Below are 26,178 nucleotides of genomic sequence, written 5' to 3' on the forward strand. Positions count from 1 at the left end.
GCTCCCCTACCCATTTTCAAGCACACACCCAGAACTCATGCAGTAGTGGGCACAGACAGTGCTGCTTGAAAAGTCCTGAGCCTGCAGTGCTGCCCCTTCGGTGCATTTCCAGCCCATACCCACCAGCAACAGTACTAGCAGCTGCCAGCACTAAACCCAAAGTCAGTGCTCAGACCTTGGGTCCATGCTGAGAGTCTGAAATCAGAGCCCACGAACAACAGGCACCTGACCCACCCTTGAAATGCAAATACAACATGGCGGCACCACCACCACCCCAGCGCCTGAAAACGACTTTTATAGATGAGGTGTTTTCCTGACTGATTCCAGTTGCGACAACTGAGGTGGTTAAAGTAGGTGAGCTGGGGCAATTGGAATAAAGCTCACTAATTACATTGTGATGAATACAAAATAATGCAAATCATTATGCCCATTTTGGGGGAGGTCCCAATCACATCGATCTTTTTTCTTGATAAAATGGGTGCCATTTCTGCTGGTCGCAGCATGCTCAATTTTATGCTGCAAAATGGGCACGTTGAGGTCGTAAAATTCCACCCAATAAAATTGAAGTCAACCGAAAGCCAAGGGAAACCTTTCCAGTGACTGGAGTCAAATTAAGAACAAAATGAAACATTTGTGATTGAGGCTAATCATCTCAGTCCCAGGATATTGTAGAAGGAATTTGTTAGGGTAGTGATCTAATATCAACCACCTTCAGCTGTTTCATTATAAGGTCAGAATTGGGAATATTTTTGATGATCGCACAGTGCTCAGTAACATTCACAACTCGTCCACATAATTAAGCCATTTGTGTCTGCGGGCAGAAAGACTTTGACAATATTCATGCTTGTACCGATAACTGGCAAGTAAAAATCGTGCTATACAAGTTTCAGGCAATGATATCTCCAACCAGAATGAGTCTAATCAGTTCCCGTTGACATTCAGGGACGTTAACACCGCTGAAATGCATCGCAATTCCTCTATATTGCTGAGTCAAAATCCTGGAGCTCTCTCCCAAACAGCATTGTGGGTGTACTGCATACAAAGCTTGCAGTGATTCAGAAGGGCAATTAGGATTGTGCAATAAATGCTGGCCTTGAAAGTGATGCCCACATCCCATGAATAATTTTTAAAAGAACTGGAACCGATTATGTGGTTTGTGACCCCCCCCCCCCCCCCCCAGCCACCACCACCTGCTTTTGACAGCTGTCACTGAGACAGGTGGCACAAGAGCAGGGGCTGGAGGAATGGGCAGTTGAAAAGGCAGGAAACCCAGCTCCACTCTTCAGTAAGAAAGGAGCCTTAGCCCTAATACTCAGAAATCCGGAACAGCCAGCAAGTCTCAGTGTTGGATGAGACAAATTTGCTGAAAGATCAATAACTCCATTGGAAAGTTGGAGAATGTTTTGGTGCACTGATCCGCAAGCAGCATTGGTGATACTTTTATTATCATGTGGTGGTAGGTCATCGAATCTCTGCTAACTTCGCTTTGTTCGGTTGAGAATTAGGAAATACTCTCAGTTTTGTGTAAGAGTTTATAGTTTCTTTTTATTGTTTAGTTATGAAATTAATGGAGAGACAGGCGGTGCTGCAGATTGACAGTTCCATGTGCTCCTTGGTTTTATTCCTAGAGTTTTCTAACAAACATCGCTGTATCCGAGATGTGAAAGGAACATGAATTTACAACCTTACATAGCAAAGTGTGTGTGAAATTCGTACTGTGATATTGCATATTCCTTTTCTGTATTTCAGTAGACCGTCTATAAATCGTTGGATTTTCGACTGTTGTCTAGGAATGGTCTTTATTTTTGACTCAGGGTTTGGAATGGTGAATGTTTAACCAAGGTCACTTTCTGGAGCTTGGCTGTCAGTCAGGAGTATTGCGGGATCCGTGTTACATAGCGGAAATGGGAGCTATGTAATAGCCATCATGTTGGAATGTGCCAGGGTGCCCTGTTACTAGGGATTAGAAAGTTTTTTTTAAATGGTCGGGCTAAACAAGTTGACCTAACTGAGTTGATTGATTTTAGTAATACATTAGCCAAAGATAGAATCCACTGCGAATTAATGGAGGTTATAGTAGAGACCATAGAACTACATATTGAAAATTATGTGTTCCTGTTTATTTAATTCCATTCACATCTCTGTTCCTTATTTGTAAATAACACTGTGAAGATCCATGGGGTATTTTTGAAACATCCATGGACTGTTCCGTGAAATTTGATATGGCTGCTGCCCAAAAGTCGGGCTACTTTTAAAGATTTATTTTGTTTTGTCAAATACCTTGGTGGGTATGCAGCAGCTGTTTGAGGCTTGTAATGCAATATGTAGAATAATCTATCTGTAATTCTTCCTGGATGCGTAGTTAAAAATATTCTAGCAATTGAAAATATATAACTGAGAGAACTGTTTCAGAAGCAGGGTTTACGCACGTGTGTTCGTTACTATAACTTCAATCGTTACATTGAAAACATATGCGATATTATCATATTAAAGGAAATGTATTATTATTAAGACATTTTAAATCTGGTATCTGTGTAGTCTGCGCGTATTTAAAATGTGAATACTCTTTAAAGTAAGATTTAAGTCTATATGGATGAATTTGACAGGGTTTAGGGTTAAATGTAATCAATGGCAAGTTAAAATAATTAGCATTAGAACATAAATAAGAACATAAGAAATAGGAGCAGGAGTAGGCCATCTAGCCCTTCGAGCCTGCCCCGCCATTCAATAAGATCATGGCTGATCTGTCGTGTCTACGTTCCACATTCCTGCCCTCTCCCCATAACCCTTAATCCCCTTGCCTATCAAAAACCTATCAACCCGCGTCTTAAATATATTTAGCAAGGTAGCCTCCACCACTTCAGCGGGCAGAGAATTCCAGAGATTCACCACCCTTTGAGTGAAGAAGTTCCTCCTCAACTCCATTCTAAACCGCTCCCCCCTTTCTCTTGAGGCTGTGACCTCTAGTCCTGCTGTCCTTTCTGAGCAGGAAGAGCCTCTCCACCTCTATCCTATCCATCCCATTCATCATCTTATATATCTCAATGAGATCTCCCCTCATTCTTCTAAACGCTAACGAGTACAAGCCTAGTTTATTCAGCCTCTCCTCATAGTTCAACCCCCTCAACTCTGGTATCAGCCTAGTAAACCTCCTCTGCACTCCCTCCAAGGCCAAAATATCCTTGCGTAAGTGCAGTGACCAAAACTGCACACAGTACTCCAGCTGCAGCCTCACCAGTGCCCTGTACAGTTGCAGCAAGACCTCCCTACTTTTATATTCAATCCCCCTCGCTATGAAGGCCAGCATCCCATTCGCCTTCCTGACCACCTGCTGCACCTGCAGGCTGGGTTTTTGCGACTCATGCACAAGGACCCCGAGGTCCCTCTGCACCGTCGCATGCTGCGGTTTTTCGCCATGTAAGTAATAGTCCTTCCTACCATTATTCCTACCAAAGTGGACAACTTCACACTTGCCAACATTAAATTCCATTTGCCAACTCCTGGCCCATTCGCCCAGCCTATCTAGATCCTTCTGCAGACTTTCCACACCCTCCGCACAATTTGCCGTTCCACCAATCTTGGTGTCATCAGCAAATTTCGACACCATACACTCGGTTCCCTCCTCCAGATCATCTATATAAATGGTAAATAGCTGAGGCCCCAGCACCAACCCCTGGGGCACTCCACTAGTCACCAACCACCAATCCGAATAGCACCCATTGACCCCCACTCTCTGCCTCCTATTTGACAGCCAATCCCCCATCCACTCTAACACCCTACCCCCAACTCCATGCCCCCGACCTTCTCTAATAACCTCTTGTGCGGTACTTTATCAAACACCTTCTGAAAATCAAGAAACACCACATCCACCGGCTCTCCTCTGTCCACTGCCCTAGACACATCCTCATAGAACTCCAATAAATTCATCAGACACGACTTCCCCTTAACGAAACTGTGCTGCACCTGCTCTATCAAACAATTCTCCTCAAGATGCCTCGCTATTTTCTCCTTGATCACAGATTCTAACATTTTACCTACAACAGACATTAAACTAATGTCTTATAATGCGAAATAGGTGAACGATAGAATAACATTAACTAATTAGCACTTTAAATAAATCTTAGAAAAGCCAATGTTTGGAGAAGTAATTTCCTAGACCTTTCTTCTAATTATCGTTGGAAGTCCCACAGACACTAAGTAAATGGTCCCTTGTATAATTTCTTTGGGGGTTTGGCTAATCTTCCGTTGAAGTTAGGGGAGACTGGGAGCATCAGTTATGGAAGGCTCAATTTGAATCTCAGCTACTAAATTACTGCAGTCAAATATGATAATCCTGGGGGATTCTGAGCAGTAGAATGTGATGGAAATTCATGAATCTCCAAGTGTAGGTTAGTTACTGGGGCAAATCCAGAATGAAGCCCTCAAGTGCAGTTTCCAGAGAAGGGGAGAAATTGAGAGATATCCGTGTGAAGTTTAAGATCAAATCAACAAAGAATGCTGCCCCTTTTAAGTAAATTGAAAAAGGAATAAATAAGGTGCTGTCAAAGAGAACGTGGAGGAAGAAAATGGTGCAAATAGTAATTTACCATTTTAAGGGACCACATTTTTACAAAATGTATTGTTAGGGCTGAAGCAAAGCTACAAAGATTCAATGATAGTAAATCGCTTGCAAAACTTGTTTTTGACTCCTCTTTTCTCAGGGCTGGTGCTAGCTTCTGAACATGAGACTCGACTGGTGGCTATGTTATTTAAAAACTATAACAAGGTGATTCGTCCAGTAGAGAGCCACGATCAACTGGTTAACGTTACAGTGGGACTGCAGCTTATTCAACTCATCAATGTGGTATGAACAAAGCAAATTTCTCTATTTAAAGAAGAATAATTCTCCATATATTACCAGTTTCCCACCACTTGTCTCTGCAAAAAAATCCCCTTACTTACTGCAGCATTTAATTACATTACTAGTTTTATGTTAAAATAGGCCACAGAGATAGTATTATGGATCTGAAATTAAATTACAATGATATCATGTTATATTGGATTTCAAAACTATATTTTACAAGCCATATGATTTGTTATAAACTGTCAGCACTCAAAGGCCTTGAAACTCATTGGAAGGTTCCTGATCTTCTAGCATAACTTTATTGGAAAATGTGTGGAACTTCCAGAGAAACAGTGGAATATTTGTAGAATAAGAGTTTAACTTCCCCCTACGGTTTGGCTGCGTCTCTGTTTGAGACTTCAGTGTGGGGAGTGCAGAATCATTGTTAGGATTCTTCTACCTTTTCAATAGTTGTTCTGTTTTTCTGGAAGCAGAGGAAGAGGCAGACTGTAAGGAGAGCAGGAGAGACATAACTTCCTCTTCCAGACTACAGGATGATTGATGATCAGAGAGGTCAAATCACACGTGAATTCCTTGGTCATTCCTACCTCGTGCTGCTCTATCACAAACACTGGCTTTTTAAATCTTGCTCTCCAGCTCATTTCAGGGGATGGAATAATGCATGAAAAGATGAAGTACTGGGTGATTTGCAGAGCATGACAGAGCTGAAGAAATAGGGAATTGAGAAGGATTTGCCACCTTCTCAGTAAAACCTGAATACAAGGCTGTCTTTTGCTCAGAACTATGAGGTCCTATAGCACAATCATAGCCCAAACTGTAGGATATTTGAGGAATCATCACACATACATGCAAGCTCTAAAGTCAGTTACAAAGAGATGTGACACCAAACAAATGAATTTATATTCTATATCCTTTTCTTGTGGCGATATAGGGAAAGGTTTCCTTCATTTCAGGTATCAATGAAACATGTGGCAACTTCACTAAAATCTGTAGTGCTCAAAGCAATGGCATTCTGATACTTTCCTCCATATACTTCCACTTACAAAGCAAATGGGATTCCACTTCCTGAAGATTGTCCATATCCAGGGATTTTTACATGTGATTATCTTGAGCAGGCCATAGCATGGTATAACTGTATGGGAAACAGGAGCTTTAACGCATTGCAGAGTCCCACACAGTCTTTAAGATTGGAATATCCATTGTTTGTGTACTGAGGTGGAAATATGAGTTTCATTGCAACTCTATTCTCCTGCAATTTGTGCAACTCTTAGTGGGATCACTATTAATTGGATTGGGGATAGGCTTTGATACCCACTGGCCATCTTTGATTTGATATTCCTCTTGAACTTAAGGAAAACTGAATTCTGATGAATGAATGCATTGCAAAAAATCTCCAGTAAATCTCATGTTGATGTATACAGTCATTTATTTGCTGTCACATAGAATCTCTATGTTAAGGGTGTGGAAGATGTTCCAGTTGAGGTATTTGTAGCTGTTAATTGGAGAAGATCAAAAAAGCAACATGGGTGCCATCTATTATCCCCACAGCACATAAAAATAAATGACCCTTTGCTTTGCTTTAATTGTTTTTTGGGGCAGAAAATCACAATTTTCTGGCCAGTCATGTGAATTGCATCAGTTGTAGTCCCTGAAATACAGAATGTTGTGTATGTATCTTAAATTTTACATAAAGGTTTCTTCATATTCTGCAACTTCTTTACAATGATTGAGAAGATGGTGGACCATTAGAATCATAGAATCCCTACAACGCAGAAAGGCCCATTAAGCCTGCACAACAATCACACCCAAGCCCAATCTTCATAACCCCATATATTTACCCTATTAATATCCCTGATACTTAAGGGGCAATTTAGCATGGCCAATTGATCTAACCCACACATCTTTGGACTGTGGGAAGAAACCGGAGCATCTGGAGGAAACCCGCACGGACACAGGGAGAACATAGAAACTCCACACAGACAGTCGCCCGAAGCCGGAATTGAACCCCGGTCCCTGGCACTGTGAGACAGCAGTGCTAACCACTGTGTAGGAATTACTACTGTCATTTTTTTAATGTTAGTGGTTATAGAATGGTACATGTATATAAAATTGACTTTAATCAATTCAATCCTTAACTTTCTGTGGGATTACTATTTAGAAGAGCACTAATTCATGAGTCTTTGCTAATGTTTTACTATTGTTTTATTAGGATGAAGTAAATCAAATTGTGGAAACAAACGTGCGTCTGAAACAGGTAACAAGAAAAAAACAATTGTTTTAATTTGCTCAGGTCTGTGTTTTAGTACAAGTGAAACATTTCTCTTAAATATTTAACTACATTTGTACTGTCTCTAAAATGTCATACTTTGTTAACCAGCTACGTTTAAAGTTGATAGGGATTATTAGATTAACATTTGTGAAATGTTTCATCTTTAGCAATGGGTTGATGTGAAGCTTCGCTGGAAACCATCTGATTATGGTGGAATTAAAAAGATCAGGGTGCCTTCTTCTGACGTTTGGCTTCCAGATATTGTTCTGTACAATAAGTGAGTAAACACAGTAATATTTAAAATGTATGGACTTAGATTAGAGACATTACCATCTTCAAAATTTTACTTATCTTGATGACCCATTACTGGCATTCTTTTCACATTGTGACCAATTTTAACTTTATTTCCAACAGAGACAGAGTCCAAGACCCACCCTGCATAGAGGATTAATTTTCATTCCATTTGGCAAAGGTTGAGAGAAAGTTCAGCGCACAGCACAGAGAGGGCAGTGAGGGAATCTGAACTGTAAATGGGAGTGAGATGACCATTTGGACTGCAATGGACATTGGGTTGAGAGAAATGACACTAAGCTGGACACAGGACTGTAAGGGAAGTGGGCTGAAACTGGCATAGGGTTAAAAGGAATGCAGGACTGAGGGACGCCGGACGGTGAGGAACCAGGGAGCTGCGAGAAAGAGGGGACAATAAATGGCTAAATGAAGGGCAACAATATAAATGCAGAATAGAAACAAGTCAACACTTCTTCATTGGAGATGGACCTGACTAACAGAGAAGCTAGAAAGAATTTAGCTGAAGTTAAGACAAGTAGAAATGAAAGTTCCATTGTGAAATGTATGTATCCAGTAAGAACATGGTGGACTCACCTCAGAATAAATGTAGGAATTAAAGAATTCAAAAACACAGGAACTATTGAACATGAAGAGGAATCAGCAAAATGAATTAAAGCTCCAGATAAACATTGTAACCAGATGAAATGACTGACAGCAAACTTCAAACAGTTGCAAAAATTTACAAAATGAAGTTAGAGAATTCAATGAGACAATGAAGAATAAGCTAAACTCCATGAAAAACAACCAACAAATAAAAACAAGCCCAGTGAAAAATTGAATCAGAGAATAAGAGCTTGACAATGAGAAATTAGCTGAAGAGATAAAAACATTGAAATTGACAGCAGGATCAATAATTCAGACAGAGAAAGAAAGTATGATTACATGTCAGAACAAGATTGCTAAAATGGTCATGGGAATGGAAAAGCAGCAAGCCTGTATGGAAGAGTTCCATGCAAGACTAAATTTGAAACTGTATATAGTTAAAACCTACCTATAAAAGTTTACATTTGGACACTCAAGCTTCAAGATCTCATCAGTGACTTGTCAGTAATTAAATACCCATATATAATGTGTCGTACTTGATGATGTCATGACATGAAACTTTGGTAGCAAATCAAGTTAGACCGTTGGAATTATTGTCTCTGTGATCAGACTCCTGTTGTGCTCAGTAGACATGGAGGGACGAATTATATGTAAACTTGTGGATTACTTGATGAGTAGAAAGATGTTCTAGCAGTCAGTATTGCCGTCAAGAAATGTTTTCTAACCTGTAAGCACCAAAGTACCTGATCGACCAGTTATAGACATTACTGATGTCTCTGTGGAAGCGAGGAGTGGAGCACCAGAAGAGGTACCCATTATTGTAGTTGTTGTTAATGTTGATCTGCTGGAAGCATCTCAGATTACAGAATTACACAGCTCTATAAGAAAGAGGAAAAATCCCTCAAAGGCCCGATTTATAATTGTCCATCACGTGTGTAATGTTTAGTTAGAGTTTAGGGCTGAGTAACTTAGTTATTAAAGATTATATAAAGGAGTTAAAAGGGGATTGTGGTGATTGTCCCTTTAAGGGCAACAAGGCAGAAGAGGACCACCTAGCTTGAGGGACCAAATAGTGTGTGATCACTCCAGATAGAGTGCGCTCTTGGGCAGAAGGCATGTAGAGACTGAGACAACTGATGGATGTTCTAGGGCAGCTAGGGAACTGCCAGCCTCTGTACACTTTTTATTAATTAATAAACACCTGTGTTCCTGATGAAGCCTGTGAACATGCATTATTACACTCCACACTCATCTGATCAAAGGCTAGTTTTTGTGATTTCTTCTTGTGTCTTGTACCATGGAGGGGGCGTAACACCAGGACCGTCACAAGAAACAGAGACATCAGAACCAGCATTGTCACACCTTACAAATGTACTATCTACCTCCTCAAATACATTCTTAGAAAGTGTGGCACTGGGTGAACAGAATGCATTGGTTAGCAAGAGGAGGGAAGTGAAGCAGAGACAGTTGTGGGCAGTCCCTCTTGGAGGATGGAGGACTGCTGCCATGGTCAGCTGGACATGGCTGCAGAGCCTTAGAAGTCACAGTTGAACATCGGAATTAGGGGCAGGAGTAGGCTACTCAACATCTCGAGCCTGTTCCACCAATCAGTAAGATCATGGATGATCTGATTGTAACTTCAACCACACATTCTTGCCTACTCTGGATCATCTTTCACTCCACTGTTAATCAAGAATCTATCTAGTTCTGCCTTGAAAACGTTCAAAGATTTGGCAAGGCTTCTGCAGGGAAATAGATGATGCTCCCTTCCAGTGATCCAGAAGGTGCCATAATTGGACAGGGACAGTCACTGAGGAGAATGAGGGAGCTTCAACTAATATCATTTGCCTCCTTGCACCCCACTGGTCCCACCACAAGGCTAGCCATTGCCACTTGCATCTCCGCTACAGGCAGACACAAGCAAGCAGACTGTCTCTCCCTCATCCAAAGCAACGGGGGCATCATGTAGAAGTGGCCAAGTACAGACCAATATTTGGGCAGAGCACTGAATGGGTCATTTGTAAATGTGGACTTTGTTACTTTTTGACACATTGACATCAGACTCCATTCAAGAGCTCTCGTTCTTTATGGTGAAATTTGGAACTCGGGTGGTGAAGTGGTGAAAGGAAACAAAGATTTTTAAAGATTCAAATGGACTTGCCACATAAGCACAGTGGCTACAAGAGCAGGTCAGAGGCTAGGAATACTGCAGTGGGTAACTCACCTCCTGATTCCCCATAGTCTGTCCACTGTCAAGAAGGCACAAGTCAGGAGTGCGAGGCAATACTCCCCACTTGCCTGGATGGGTACAGCTCCAACAACACTCGGGAAGCTTGACACCATCCAGGACAAAGCAGCCCGTTGATTGGCACCACATCAACTCCCTCCACCACCGACACCCAGTAGTAAAAGTGTGTACTATCGACAAGATGCACTGCAGCAATTCACCAAGATCCTTAGACAGCACCTTCCAAACCAACAACCATTTCCATCTAGAACAAAGGTAGCAGAAACGTGGAAACACCGTCAGCTGCATGTTCCCTTCCAAGCCACTCGCCATCCTGACTTGGAAATATATTGCAGTTTCTTCACGGTTACTGCATCAAAATCCTGGAATTCCTTACCTAACAGAATTGTAGAGCAACCCACAGCACGTGGACTGCAGAGATTCAAGAGGGCAGCTCACCACCACTTTCTTAAGGGCAATTAGGGATGGGCAATAAATGCTGGTCACCAGCAATGCCCATGTCCCATGAATGAATACAAAAATGTACAATTAGCATGCTGACTACCTTTATTAATTTTCATACCTGCCCACTTCCGCACTTACCTTCATCGGGATATAAAAATCCTGCCCTACTGTTATCACCTTGGCTTATGTTTGGAACCTTCCAAATTCAAAGTCAACATGCAGTGCAGATGATGTTCTTTGTATCTATTTTTGAATAATTAAAGGACTGTGATAACATGGAAATTTGCAAAAAGCTGAATCTTCTTTCCAGATTTCTAAAGCTCTCTAATAGAGCTGTTCCATTACAGTGACGCTAACCTAAATATTGCTATTTACTGGAAAAATGACAGTTGTTAATAATTGTTTTGTTTTGTCTTACTGCAGTGCTGATGGTGATTTTGCCATTGTTCATATGACGAAGGTGCTTTTGGAATATACAGGAAAAATAATCTGGACACCTCCAGCAATTTATAAAAGCTATTGTGAAATTATTGTGACACATTTCCCATTTGACCAACAAAATTGCAGCATTAAGTTGGGAATCTGGACATATGATGGTACAAGAGTTGCCATATTCCCGGTATGTTTAAATCTTCATCTAAAATTTTTACTTTTGCTGTAATATTTTGAAAATATAAGATACCCACTTTGCACATTAAATTTGATTCATCTTCTGAATGTACCAAATTACATTGAGATACAGACAAGTTGTCACTGGCAGCCCACTAAGACCTTGTCCAAGTGAATATTCTTTGAGCATCAGCCTAGTTTGAATTTCTCAAATTCGGACAATGCAATCCTATCTGCACCCTATATCCAGAAAGATGCCCATGGGGGTCATTGGCTAATTGATTGGGTGCAATGAATATGAGGGAAGTCCATATCTGCTGCAGAACCTGCCTAATTTTCTGTCCATGGATATAAAAATCCAGCAGTTTCTATTCAGGGAATGCATTGCTCCCTGTCAGATTTTCTTGTAATTGTTGCACTTAAGTAATCTAATAGCTTCAGGCACAGGACTAGGAAATCCTACCACAATATATTTCATACAGACACAGATTTTTCAACAGAGGAAGTAGCTTCAGGGAGTATGAAAAGAAAGTTTAGGTTTAAGTACGCTACACAGAGGATAATTGATTGCCAAGGGAAACGTGACGGATGATTATATCAGCAAATTCAGGAGAGAGTTGGAAAAATACCTGGATAAAGTTTTGGTAGAGTGTGTGAGCAGTATCATGGGTTATTGTAATTCCCAGACACAAGATTGGCCATATTGATGGCACTGATTTGATCCAGCCCTTGCATTCATAACTTCTTATGTACTTAATCAACCTTAAGAGAGTTAGTGAAGGATAATCATGTTGCAGTTTACCTCAGCTACTTACATGTTTTAAACAATACTTTAAGTCACAACTGGAGGATCACATCTGGGGTTCAAAAATGTAAAGTTTATAATTAATCAGGGCCAATTTTCTTATACGCACTTGGGGGTCTCTCGAATCCCAAGCACAAAGGGAAGGAAATTGGACAGAGGTCTGTGATCCCTAATCTTTGATTTATTTATACTGCTTATGGATTTCTGGGATATGGTTTGAAGTTGAAGGGGGAGTCATATCTGCTTATCTTCCTCATTCAATGCCAGAAGTTTACTGATTTTAAGGGATACCCCCCAAAATAAATTGGAAATAGAGTTTAAGCCTGCCACTCATCCCTATTCCAGGAAGTACCTACAGGTCCAAAAATTGAAATCTTCTTTTTTTTATGGGGAAAGTAAGACAAGAATCATGGGTGGCCGCAGCACCATGGCTGTGGTTTTGGATTCAACCAGAAAGTTTCAAGGACAGTGACCAATACAACTGTTACAGGTGTCGCAAGCCTGTAAGAGTGGAGCGTACTTGAAGGACAGAATTGGCCTCCTCCTGCACTGTAGAGATCCTGTGAGGAATTCTATGATTTTTACTTTGTTTACAGGTGTAAGATAATTGGGGTTAATACAGTGGGTCAGAATGAATAAACCTGAATGCAAAAATGGACATTTTTCCAGATATTTTTAACACTGCAATGAAGCTACTGTGAAAATCCCCTAGTTGCCATACTCGCCTGTTCAGGTACACTGAGGGAGAATTTAGCTTGACCAATGCACCGAACCAGCATGCTTTTCGGACTGTGGGAGGAAACTTAAATCCATGCAGACATGGGGAGAATGTGCAGATTCTGCACAGACAGTGACCCAAGCTGGGAATTGAACCTGAGTTCCTGGCGCTGTGTGGCAGCAAGGCTAACATGAAAGGTTTTAATAAAAATAATTGACACGGAAAATTGTACAATTCCAATTACATTGCACAACTTCAAGTAATGGTAAATATTGTGTTCTGGTTAAGAGGCTTGCTGATTGATGTTGCCATAAATGTGACAGGGCCTCACACTAATTTTCACTATTATAGTTTCCTTCTGTCCATTGGGGGAAGCCAATTTCCATTTGTGCAGAATAGATGTCAATATATGAAAGAAGGAACAAATTCTTTACTGGTCTCAGTTCTGGGGTGTGACCTATTGAAGACCAGTGGAACATAGTTTTCACAGATTTAGACAAATGTCAGTGAAACCTGCTTTCTGGCACTAGAATTTATAAAGCTCATGGTGGACCTCTAGTGGCAATTGTTATTATAAAATATTACAAACTCGAAGCTGCATTTTTGTCCCCCTGCCACCTTTGCCCTAGTTCTTTTTTCCCTAAGATTCCCTTTTAGAAATTAATTAAGGGGAAAAAGCATGTTGTTTTGACAATATCAATAGACGATTAACTTTTCCATTATAGGACAGGCTCTGGCCTCTGCCTTTGCCCATTTAGACTCTCCTTTGATTTCCCTCCCTTAAGCACTCTAACACTGGGATTTCTGACAGGAGGGTGATATGCTCACACATCCCTAAAGGCCAGGGTCTACTTGATGGTGACATCTGCCTTGGGGGCTAATGGATCCTGGTTCACCCAAGTTGGGACCACGTATATAAGCAAGCCCTGAGCCTCTTGACTCTGTGAAACCAAATGCTAGGCCCTGAACCCTGAGTACTCATCCCATTTTTTTGACTTTGAGACTGTGGGCAGCTAACATTGTTAAGGGTTACCTTTTGATGACCAATTAGTTTGACAAACTTAAGTCTCAGGAATGTTACAGGGCATAATTGCTTTATGCTTCATAGAATCATAGAATCCCTACAGTGCAGAAGGAGGCTATTCAACCCATCGAGTCTGCATCAACTGCAATCCCCCAGGCCCTATATCCATAACCCCACATATTTACCCTTCTAATCCCCCAGAGACTAAGGTCAATTTAGCATGGTAATCAACCCAGCTTGCATATCTTTGGGATAAAGCTAATGGGTATCCTTCTTACTGAAGCAGCATAATTCCAAAAGCTCATTGCTGTCATGCCTTAATGTTTAAGTCTCCATGACAGCTACTCCCAAGTTTGTGCGCTCCACCCACCACTCCTCCTGCCCAAACACCACCCTCCCTTCCCGTCTGGGCACCACGTTACCTTGTCTCTTTTGGAGACTCAGCCCATTAGCCCAGTTTCCTCATTCTCATCACACCCCCACCCCATGTGCAGTGCAGCTGGAGCTGCCCTATACCTCATGCCACGGATAACAGGCTAACACAGTCCTAAAGCCACTTGTAAACAAGAGCAAGTGGACTTCAGGATCACCTGTACCAACTGCAACCCTCCCATCCCAGAAACCCCCAACTCTGACCCCCACCAATACACCCTGGGCACCCCCTTCCCTCATCACTCTGTATAGAGCTGAGCATTGGGATCTGTCCACTTGGACTCCTTGGTGCTCAATGGAAACAGTGGTGCTCACCACCTTCTTCCCCATCAGAGATCATGGCACACAGTTCCCATTTTTATAAAGCAGTAGTGATTCAAGCCAGCATGGCATCATGCCTGGTGATTAGCTCTGTTTTCCAGTGTTTTTGCTCCACAGCGACATGGCCCGAATTTGCATACAATATTGTATCATCCACAAACTTTCAGACAATTTCCTACATTATTTGGGAGAATAGATTCAAGGTTCTTGGTTCAAGTATCGCTCAATGGCTTTAAGGACAAAAATCAAGGTTGACACTCCAGCGCAATATTGAGGGAGTGCTGTTTTTAAGACTAGATACTAAACTGAGGCCCCATTTGAACTCTGGAGTGAATGTAAAAGATCCCCTGGTCCCTGATAACCCAATTAGACAATATATACAGTGCCCTCATTCACTAATATTGCAACTTCTTATACGGGCAAATTAGTAAAACATACCTTATTTTCCAGAAGCTGTGCTGAGTGTCTCTTATGATTCCTTCTTTATCCAGGTATAAGATTTTAGGGTTTCAAGCTTTAAAACATTTCTAATTTAAAATTTCTATGTTGCAAATTTTTTATTTCTAACATTTTAAGGTCCTCAGTTGTGTATAAAGAACATCTTTTATGATCCTACAAGCACCTTACCTACAACTGACATCAGATTAATCGTTTTAAATTTCCTTGGATCTGATTTTTCAACCTTTTTGAAAACTGAAACTTCAAAAACAAAGGAATAATAAGTTGTTAAAAATGTGGAAAATTGTTTAAAAGAAAGTACATGTCCCACCTGAGATAAAATTCAATTGTCAATTTAACATAACGTATAATTACAATGCTATGGTTCCTATTCAGGAAAGTGACCGGCCAGATTTGAGTACCTTCATGGAGAGCGGAGAGTGGGTAATGAAAGATTATCGTGGATGGAAACACTGGGTGTATTATACCTGCTGTCCGGAAACTCCTTACCTGGATATCACCTATCACTTTGTCATGCAGCGCCTACCTCTTTATTTTGTTGTGAATGTCATCATCCCTTGTCTGCTCTTTTCCTTTTTAACTGGATTGGTATTTTACTTACCAACTGATTCAGGTATGAAAATAATATTTGAATATATTTTGCAATTTGTCATTGCAGAAAAAGTTCCTTCGATTTTTATGAAAAATGAATGCAAAATTAAAGTATTGTTCCAAGTGTATTATTTTATAGCAGAGTACATTTCTAGTTAATTATATTATTTCCCTTTGCATTCTACATTTTCTCTGCTCCTCAGCCAGGTTTGTTTCTCAGGTGTTCAAATCTGTCTCTTAAACGCTTCATCCAGAACAACCCCAATCCCTTGACATATACAAATACATATAATATTAGTTTACTTAGTATTCATTCACAAACTCCCTATCAAACACCCTACTTATAGTCTCCGGTTTATTCACTTATACTTTTTTGTTCAAATATCATAATTACTCAATCTTCTTCTTTTATTTTACCATTACTTCCTTTCTTGGTCTCATATGTACTTTGGATTCACCTCACATATATTCCATCTTTATCCACATTACATTCACTTATATTTGCTCTCTATCTATCTACCATATTCCCCCTCAGTGCACATTGTATTCATTTGTGAAACTTGATGCCTTATGCTATTCCTTGGTACTTTGCTGTGACAGAATACAATCATACTATCATATCAGCAATCAACTGTTGGCAACTTACCATGTTTTCAAATCATTAAATACTAAACATTAAAAGCAAGAACAAACTACAAATGCTAAAAATCTTAACTGAAAAATAAATGATCTTTTTTCCAGATTCTTCTGTTTGTGTTCCAGAATATTAGTGTTGTCCACAATTGCTAATAAGCTACTACACAATATTTCAGATGTAATTTTATTTTGTCCACCATCACAATTCATTTTCTCAGATTCTCCTTGATTTTCAACTTGTCAGCCATCTATTCTTCATATGAGAAAAGGGTGCCCAACAATAGAACATCATCTCTCATGCCAAGTGTAAATAGTTCTTAATGATAAAACTAATTCCTGGTTCATTTAATTTTTAATGACTTCTGATTTCTTTGCAGGCGAGAAGATGACTTTGAGTATTTCAGTTTTACTGTCTCTGACTGTGTTCCTTCTGGTTATTGTTGAGCTGATCCCTTCAACTTCCAGTGCTGTGCCTTTAATTGGCAAATACATGCTCTTCACAATGATTTTTGTCATCAGTTCCATCATTATTACCGTTGTTGTAATTAATACCCATCATCGCTCCCCAAGTACACATACAATGCCACAATGGGTGCGAAAGGTGAGATATGCATCATTTGTTTCATTCTTTTTGAAAGATAATCAAAGTCAACAGTAATGTTTAAGGTAATCAGAAGACCGGGTCAAATTGCTGATCGTATGTAGAATTTCTCAACAAGAAGCATGGATGTCCCAAACTGGAACATCACTAACTATAAAGTAAACAGATAAACAGCAGATGCAGCAAGAGTTTACACCAGCTTTAAAAATTATTATGGAGGTAAGGTCCATCTGGTTTCAAACATCACATTTCAATATTGTGGCTTCACTTCTGTGATCCTGCATTGTTTGGCTTCTGTTGCAACAAGACTAACCTCATTGTTTCTTGAAAGATCAACCCCAAGCATATAATGTAATAAGGTCTCTATGTGTGTCACCACAGGTCAGAAGAAAGGAACTTTCATATTGATCAAATATTTGTATTTGCTAAGACTGGAAAAAATGGATGACAGATTCCTTTCTTTTGATGCTTCAGGAATCCTGCTGCAGAAGGTTTCCTGCTGTAGGGGGTGCAGAGAGGGAGGCTGCCCAATCTTTGTACTGGAGGGTGATATTCTGTAAATGTACAAGTGTGGTTGAAGTCTTCAGTGAAAATAAGTACAGTATATATGGACCTATGATCCAATGAACTGGGAGTGCATGCTCAATAGGTTTTCAAGTATCGAGAATAGTATCAAGTGTATAGACATTCACATTGTTCCTATGGGTGCATAACTTGCAAGGAATAAACAGAACTTTTTAAGTAGATGTTGTCTGGTCTGGAGGGGTTCTATCAATTTGAAGCCCCTATTATGTCTAAGAAGATCACACTAGCGCCACTTGATATGAATTTGTGGCAGGAGTAAAAAAAACCTTGGATTTGTCTTGTGCCTTTCACAATCTCAAGATATCATAAAATGCTATACAACCAATGAAATGTAACAGCCAATTTGTGCACAGCAAGTTCTCTCAAGCAGCAACATCATAATGACTGCTTTTTGTGAATTTGATTGAGGGATAAATATTGATTATAGATACCAGGGATAATTCTGACATTCATATTCAAAATAGTGCCAAGAGATCTTTTATATTCATCTGAAAGGGATGGTGAGACCTTGATTTACATATCATCCAAATGACATTGCAGCACTCTCTCAGTATTGCAGTGCAGCTCTGCTTGGATTTCTGTGCTCAAAGTGTGGTACTTGGACTCTTCTCATGCAGAAATGTGCTGCCAACTAAGCTAAAACTTAGTAGGGGAGAAAACCTTTGGTGGTGAAATACTCTTCCTGTGTCACAGTTTCTGAGTTATAGTTCATTAAAAGCTGCTGCCTGATTTGGATTTTATACCTCTCAACTAAATATAAGAGATTCTCGTCTCAAGATCTGATCACAAAAGACTGCGCAACCATCCTCAGTAATGATCTATTTTGCCCAGATTTTTAAATTACAGCTAATATGCCTGGAAATTGTAAATGGTTAAAAACGTGTTTACATGCAATTGAGAAAATCCTTGGGACTTCAAATGAAATTCACTTAATGAGAAAAATGTTTTGCTTTGTGAGCAAACTTCTCATACCAGGTATTCCTGTGGTGCAGCCTAATCCTAGACCCTAGGCATCATTGTTACTGTGCCTAGAGTTCATGATTTATTTCACTTAAACTCAATAAAAGCTTGAAAAGGGCTAAGAAACTAAAATAATTTGTTGGGTGGATGTCAGGAAACTGTTTAGTGTACCAGTGAAAGTCAGGTACTGTACTGTTATTTTAATGGGTGGTGTCAACTTGGCTGTGTGTATATGATAATTTATAGTTTAGCATAAAATATGTTTTGTCAGTATGGTGTTTTTCTGACTATTGGTGAAATTAGGAATATATGGTACGAATCTCTAATTTGGGCTGTATTTTCAGGGCCCTTAAAAACAGAAATAGAGATGGGGAGCTCCAAATATTTCAGTTCCATGAGGTGTCAATTTCAAGGCACTAATCCCAGCTCTGGCAATATTCACCTAGGTAGGGAGGGCTCAGGACAACAATCCCACTCTCCTCCCCGTTGAAGTAAAATTTATTTATTAGTCACAAGTAAGCTTACATTCACACTGCAGTGAAGTTACTGTGAAAATCCCCTAGTCACCACACTCCGGTACATGGAAGGGCATCTTAGCATGGCCAATTCACCTAGCATGTCTTTGGACTGTGGGAGGAAACACCTGGAAGAGACTCGTGCAGACACAGGGAGAATGTACAAATTCCACACAGTGACCCAAGCCAAGAATCAAACCCACGTCCCTGAAGCTGAGAGGAAGCAGTGCTAATCACTGTGCCACCTTCTGATTAATCTGGTTTAAAAGCTCACTTAAAGCTTGTTGAATGGTAGGCACAAGATTTTAGAAATTGTCAGTTTCAGAACAGCTAAGGGGAGATGGGTATATAGTAGGAATCCTGCCCCAATCCCATAAGAGGGTCAGGAGGGCAAATGGGGACTCGGCATTTGACAAGTAGATATCCTTGGCACTGTGCATGTAGCAGGGAGAGTCAGCACTCTGTACATGGGCATTGAGGACATTCAACCCCTGGGTTGAATGGCAGGGACAGAAGAGCATGGGGAGAGCATGCCAATCACAACAGAACAGTCACCTGTCTAAATGGAAGGTGACAGCTGAAGATGTGGACACAACTGTCAGATGTTAGAGCAGTGGTAATGAGGGGTAACGTTCTCCGCTGGAAAAGCAGAACACTGGTTGTCAGACACAAGAGAGGAACGACAAACAGGGAGAAAAAGGCACAAAGGTTATACCCTCAACACAAGATCTATTGCCAAAGTTGGAGCCATCTGGGGATGACTGAGACCTTGTGTCCTACAAAACCGCCACTCTCCAGGTCACTGAGATCTATACCTTTTGTTGCTGATTACTTTGCTGCAGTGGTTGTCATGCCTTGCATGGCTGTCAGATTCATTGTGGTCTTGAATCTCTATGCTTCTGGATGCTTCTGAGAGGCAGCTGTGGTGGCATTTTGCAAACAGCTGCATGCACTCTGTCATTAAATTTTGGTAAAAAGTCTGACAACACCAGGTTTTAGTCCAACCTGGTGTTGTCAGACTTTTTACTGTGTTTACGCCAGTCCAACGCCGGCATACCCACATCATTAAATTTTGGTCCCATGTGTTCAACTATTTTAGCTGCTGTCCTCCATTTTCAGCTTCTTTATGAAGCTAAATCTCCCTCCAGACTCCCTGCTCGGTCCTGTAGCTTCTCTCCTACCACCCCTCATTAGCACTCTGATCTAATCTTGTCCGTGAATCCTACCCAATGCTCCCTTGATGATGTTTTCACAGAACTGCTCGCCCAATATTCAATTTTGAACGAGTCTCATGTTTTCCAGTTAAATATTGGAAGATTAAATCCATCAACTTTGTTCCCCCACCTCAAATTCTAAATACTTGCCACCAGTTTATTCCCCCTCTGATAACCCTCCCAGTTGGGCTTGTTGAATACAAGCTCCCTAGGGATTGGTGATTAGCCAAACAGGTGGCACTTGTATACCAAGTCCTGTATAAAGCAAGACTCTGAGAGGGGCATTAACCTTTTAGTCCCAGTTGGGACCTGTTGTGTTCACCACAGGCTTGGGGTTATTGTTTATTTTCATTTTGTGTAATAAAAGCAAAGTTCCTTCACAATCGACTCCTGGAGTTATTCTGTTCCCTTCTTAGGCACTAATTTAACTTGAATCAGACTGTTCATGATCTCTGTTTTGCATGTCCTATTCACGTTGAACTTGTAGTTCCAGATGCTCTCCATGACAATAACCATCCACATGCACCTCCATTCCACTGCCTTGGCTTTATTAAGGTAAAGCTGTATAAATGCAAGTTGTCATTGTCCTTGCTGCTTTATGTTTGCTGTCGGTCCTCCAAATTTCAAATTCTCATCATTACCTTTAAATCCCCTTACTTTATAATCATCACCTGTCTTCCCTCAAAATTATCATTGCTCTGATGCTCATGTATGTGTATCACTTTGTTTCATCCTACTGTTGGCAGCCATTCTTTCACTTGGGCCCAAACATTGGAATTCTCTCTAAGCTCCCAATTTCTACAAATCCCTCTCTTCCTTTGAGAATCTTCTTGAAACCTACTTTTTCAGTTAACCTTTTGGTCACTTCCAGTATATATTTTGTTGTTTGCTGTCACATTTCTTTAATCATACATCCAACAGTGCTTCATAGATTTATTTTTTTACGATGAATGGGTTATTTAATCTGAGTTGTGGTAGTAAAATTAATTGTAACATAAACGTTCAAAGGATGATTACAAGAATTACATTGTGTATTTTCTAGTATGTCATTTTGTTTTACAGGTTTTTATTGATACTATACCCAGCGTCATGTTTTTCTCAACGATGAAACGGGTCACTAAGGAGAAGCCAGAAAACAGAATATTTGCTGAGGACATTGATATCTCTGAGATTTCTGGAAAACAAACATCAGGAAACATTGTTTTCCAAACTCCTCTAACAAAAAACCCAGATGTCAAAAGTGCTATTGAGGGAATCAAGTATATTGCAGAACACATGAAGTCTGATCAGGAATCAAGCAATGTAGGCATTTTACATTCTTTATTTCTACTTTAATTTATATTTATACTGAATAATCTTTATCCACTTCCAAAATTTTGTAATATGCTGAGAATGGTTCTGAACTTTTACTTTATTTTACAAAGTATGTGAACTAATCAGATCCAACATCCGCTCCCCCCACCACCCCCCGCCTCTGCCACAGCATTAAAATGGCCCCAAAGAAGGTCACAAGTGAAATCCTATGTGAGTACGGTGAACTCGTCCTCATCCTTCTTGATCTGTCTGTAACCAATGACATGGGTGACTTCACTATCATCCTCTTATGCTTCTCTTCCGCTGTCCAGCTGAATGGGCTGCCATTGCCTAATTTCATTTTTATTTTCCAGTCGAGCCATAGGGCGAGATCTCAAGCCGACTTTCGCTTCCAGGAATGGCAGCAAAGGCTCAATCCGGTGAAACCTGAAAATCGTGAATCTCGCTGGCAAAGTCACGATTTCTGATTTTTGTGATCCTTCGCTGGTGAAGTAATCAGATGTGAACCTCAACTGAACACATCTTAACATACTTTAATATGATTATGAACTCCCCTGCCAGATACTGATCCCTCATTGTAATTTTAAACCTTGGCATGTCAAGACATGAACTTGACATGGAGATTCCCCCCCTCCCCCTGCAGTGAGTACAGCCCCCATAGGGGAAAAACATGGCCAGGCAGTGCCCTGGCATAGTCCCTGGCACAGTTTGGCATTGCCAGGTTGATGTGGTGGTGCCAACCTATATGCAAGAGAACAGTGGGAGGGGTGGACTTTTGTGGGAGCCGCCATGAGGCAGGGAGGAGGACTCATTTATTTGTGGTAACAGGGGAGTGGACATGAGCGCTAGGAATGCTGGTGGTGGTTGTTTGGGTGGAAAGTTGGGGGGAAGATGTCTGGCAATGTTTGAGAGCAAGGGTGTGTGGTGTGCCAATATTAACAGTTTGGTGGGGGAAGAGGGGGTGTGGAGCCCCTGAGACCCCTGTGGTGTGGTTGGGGGAGGTTTTCTTTTAGTTTTAAAGAGCAGGGCACCCTTTAGACACTGCCCCAATCACAGTGCAGCCAAGCTTTGCCAGCATGTTGAGACCCCATTCCCAAACATGAAACACTTTTTTTTGTCAGAAACTTAGAAAACAGGTGCAGGAATAGGTCTTTCGGCTGTTCGAGTCTGCATCATTTAATATGAATATGGCTGATCATGCACTTTCAGTATCCCACTCACACTTTTTCTCCAAACTCCTTGATCCTTTTAGCCACGAGGGCCATGTCCAGCTCCCTCTTGAACATATTTAATGAACTGGCTGCAACAACTTTCTGTGGTAGAGAATTCCACAGATTCACAACTCAGAGTGAAAAAGTTCTTCCTCATCTCAGTCCTGAATGGCTTACCCCCTTATTCATGGACTTTGACCCCCCTCATTCTGGACTTCCCCAACATTGGGAACATTCTTCCCACATCTAGCCTGTCTAGTCCCATCAGGATTTTATATGTTTCTGAGATCCCCACTCATTCTTCTAAAAACCAGTGAGTACAAGCCCAGTTGATCCAATCTCTCTTCATATGTCAGTCCTGCCATTCTAGGAATTAGAGTGGTGAACCCTCACTGGACTCCCTCAATAGTAAGAATTTCCTTCCTCAGACTAGGAGACCAAAACTGCACACAATACTCGGTGTGGCTTTACCAAGCCCTGTATAACTGCAGCAAGACGTCTTTACTCCTACATTCAAAATGCTCTTGCTATTAAGGTCAGCATGCCATTAGCTTTCCTCACAGCCTGCTGTACCTGCATGCTAACCTTCAGTGACTGTTCCACCATGACATCCAGGCCACATTGCCCTTTTCCTAAACTGCCACCATTCAGATAATTATCTTCCTTCTTGCTTTTGCCACCAACGTGGATAAGCTCATATTTATCCACATTATTTTGAATTTGCCCACTCAGTCAGCCTGTCCAAGTCACCCTGTGGCCTCTTTAGCATCCTCCTCATAGTGCACACTGCCACCCAGCTTCGTGTCATCTCCAAATTTATTGCATTCAATTCCTTCATCCAAATCATTAATGTATATTGTGAATAGCTGGGATCCCAGCACTGAACCCTGTGATACCCCATTAGTCACTGCCTGCCACTCTGAAAGAGACCTGTTTATTCCCACTCACTGCTTTCTGCTTCCAGAAGATCTGGAGAGAAATCTGACCTGTAGAAACACTCAATTTTTCTCACCAGAACTGACGCTTTGCCAAATTCTGAGAAGATTCTCCACTGATGGATTCTCTTTGTTCCCAAACTTTAATTTTGGACTTTCCCAGGGATCTGTGCTTAGACTTGTCCTAATTCTCATTTATGTGCCACAGCACATGCTTGGATACAGCATCGAAAACACCATGTCAATTTCCACGTGTACTCTAACAACACGCAGCTCTACGTCACCACCATTTTTCTTAACCCCTCCAATACCTCTGTGCTGTCAGGCTGTGTATCCAATCCATACATTCCTACTGTATCCCCCCTCTGTCCATTGTCTTCAGATGAACCAAAATGTTCATCTCAATATCTCTTTGAAACTAATATAAGTTTCATCCCACATATCTTCATAACTAAAACCATCTACCTCACTCTGTAACATTGTCTTTCCCTTCCCCTGCCTCAGCCATCTACTGCTGACACCTTCATCCATGCTTTTGTTATCTCCAGGCTCAATCATTCCAATAGTCTACTGGCCAGTCTCCTATCTTCACCCTCAAATTCTATTTCCTATATCCTAATTCACAAAGTCCTACTCATCCATTATATGTATGTTTATAACTTTCATTGACTGCCAGCCCCCAAGTACTTGCATTTAAAATTCTCACCCCTCCATGACATTGCCTCTTCCTTTCTCTGTAATCTCTTCCAGTCCTACTGCACTGTGAGAATCTGTGCTCCCAATTCTGGTTTCTTGTGCATCCTGACTTTCTTCACCAAACTAGCCAAGCTCGAGGCTTGCATAGACCCTAAGCTCTGGAATTCTCTCCTTAAACCTTTTCTAACCTCTCCTCCCTTAGATCAGCGTCATTTAATTTGTTTGAATGTACTTCCGTGAAAGACCTTGGCATGTTTGACTATATTAAGGGTACAAAATAAATGTAAGCCATTGTTGTTTATATTTTGTGCCTTTCTCAGCAGTGATCCCCGAGAAATGAAATGTAGCTTCATCAATTTTTTTTTGTTCAATGGAGTTCAAAATTTCCAATTGCATTAAAAATGATAAATCGTGGAAAATAATTCAGCTCTTGAAATTCTCAATGTAGCTGCTGATTGATAATAACATTTATTTACTTTTCATTTCAATACCAGGCTGCAGACGAATGGAAGTATGTTGCAATGGTGATTGATCACATTCTGTTGGGTGTCTTCATGCTGGTTTGTATTATTGGCACCCTTAGTGTCTTTGCTGGCCGTCTCATTGAACTCAATCAACAGGGCTGAATCATTTTAATGAACAGACAGTATGGTACTGGAAATGGGCATTGCTCCACAGAAAAGATGAACAGGCTTACTGTTGTAATTGTAGTCTGTTGTACAAAATACAATCTTATTGTATTACATGTAGGAATTAGAATATTTTTTAAAAATTAAATCATATTAGTGAACAGTATTGATGCAAAAGCACTGAAGCATGAAAATAGTAGACCATAATATAATTCAAAACATTGTGAAGAATTACATTTGAAGTAATTTGATAGAGAAATATAATTATGTAGAAAATTAACAGTATAGTAAGATCTCATCCATGGCTTTATATCTAAAGGATGTATTACTATATATTTAGAAACATTGTTCTACAATACACTTTTATGTTTAACAGTTTGTTAATAAATAGATAAATGGTACTGGATTAAACAACATTTTGTATTTATTATTCAGTTTAATGCAGATACAGCTGAACTATTTGAAAATCAATTTCATTTAATCAAAGAACAGAGTGATTGCAAAAAGGAATTGAAAATAGATTTTTGATAGATCATTGAGCATATGAACTTGCCAAAGCATTATTTTAAGATTTCATTAGAAATCTTCACAACAGCATAACCCTTGTTTATTAAAAGCTCCATTGATGCTGTGTCAGCTATCATATAAACCAGAACAGTTGGTCACATATATAAGTAAAAGGATAAAGTATTGCGTTTAAAAAAAAGTTGTGAACCCTTCACTGTTAGAATAAAATTTAAATATTGCTGAAAAGAGAGACATGTTTCCAAATCAGAGTCAACTTACCAACCAATCAGTACCCTTTTCTCCTGTATTATAAATTATTGTGATCCTTTGAAATTTGGCATTCTAGTATTTGTCCAGAAAAATGCAAGATGAAGTTTTGGCAACATGTCTCCCTTTTCAGCAATATTGAAGTAAAGCATTATTGTTGGCTGTTCCTTTTACGTTAACCACAAAAATTTGGTAAAGCTGATTATGTTTAATGCATGGGAGTAATTTTAAACAAAAGCTAACAGGATCAGATCCTACTGACCCACCAATTTATATGCCATTTGAATTAACAGACAGCCTGATTCTGGGTGGAATAGGTAACAATAACTCCCTGGTCTTAAATTGAACTGGGTTGATTGCACCTACTGGATTTTAAAGTAATATTATTATATCATAACCTTGACATCCAATAGTTGTTTAGCGCTTTCAAAAATAAATAAAGCTAATTTAA

The 26,178-nt window shown here is 40.3% G+C and overlaps 1 protein-coding gene across 2 annotated transcripts; it reads left to right on the forward strand.

Annotated features, from left to right (window-relative positions):
* Positions 1 to 1,211: 1,211 nt before the first annotated feature.
* On the forward strand, positions 1,212 to 26,178 carry chrna1 (cholinergic receptor, nicotinic, alpha 1 (muscle)). Of its 2 annotated transcripts, none has more exons than XM_080198955.1 (9): positions 1,212 to 1,456; positions 4,701 to 4,843; positions 7,053 to 7,097; positions 7,280 to 7,389; positions 11,122 to 11,317; positions 15,442 to 15,679; positions 16,671 to 16,894; positions 21,231 to 21,470; positions 24,819 to 26,178. In XM_080198955.1, the coding sequence occupies exons 1-9, from the start codon at positions 1,399 to 1,401 to the stop codon at positions 24,948 to 24,950; spliced, it is 1,386 nt and encodes a 461-aa protein (XP_080055081.1). In that variant the 5' UTR covers positions 1,212 to 1,398; the 3' UTR covers positions 24,951 to 26,178. The 2 variants fall into 2 exon arrangements, with proteins under 2 accessions (XP_080055081.1, XP_080055082.1); XM_080198956.1 differs by lacking the exon at positions 1,212 to 1,456 and adding an exon at positions 1,463 to 1,524.

This window comes from Carcharhinus amblyrhynchos, chromosome 11 (assembly GCF_965287045.1).
Source record: "Carcharhinus amblyrhynchos chromosome 11, sCarAmb.v2.hapA, whole genome shotgun sequence".
Lineage (NCBI taxonomy): Eukaryota > Metazoa > Chordata > Chondrichthyes > Carcharhiniformes > Carcharhinidae > Carcharhinus > Carcharhinus amblyrhynchos.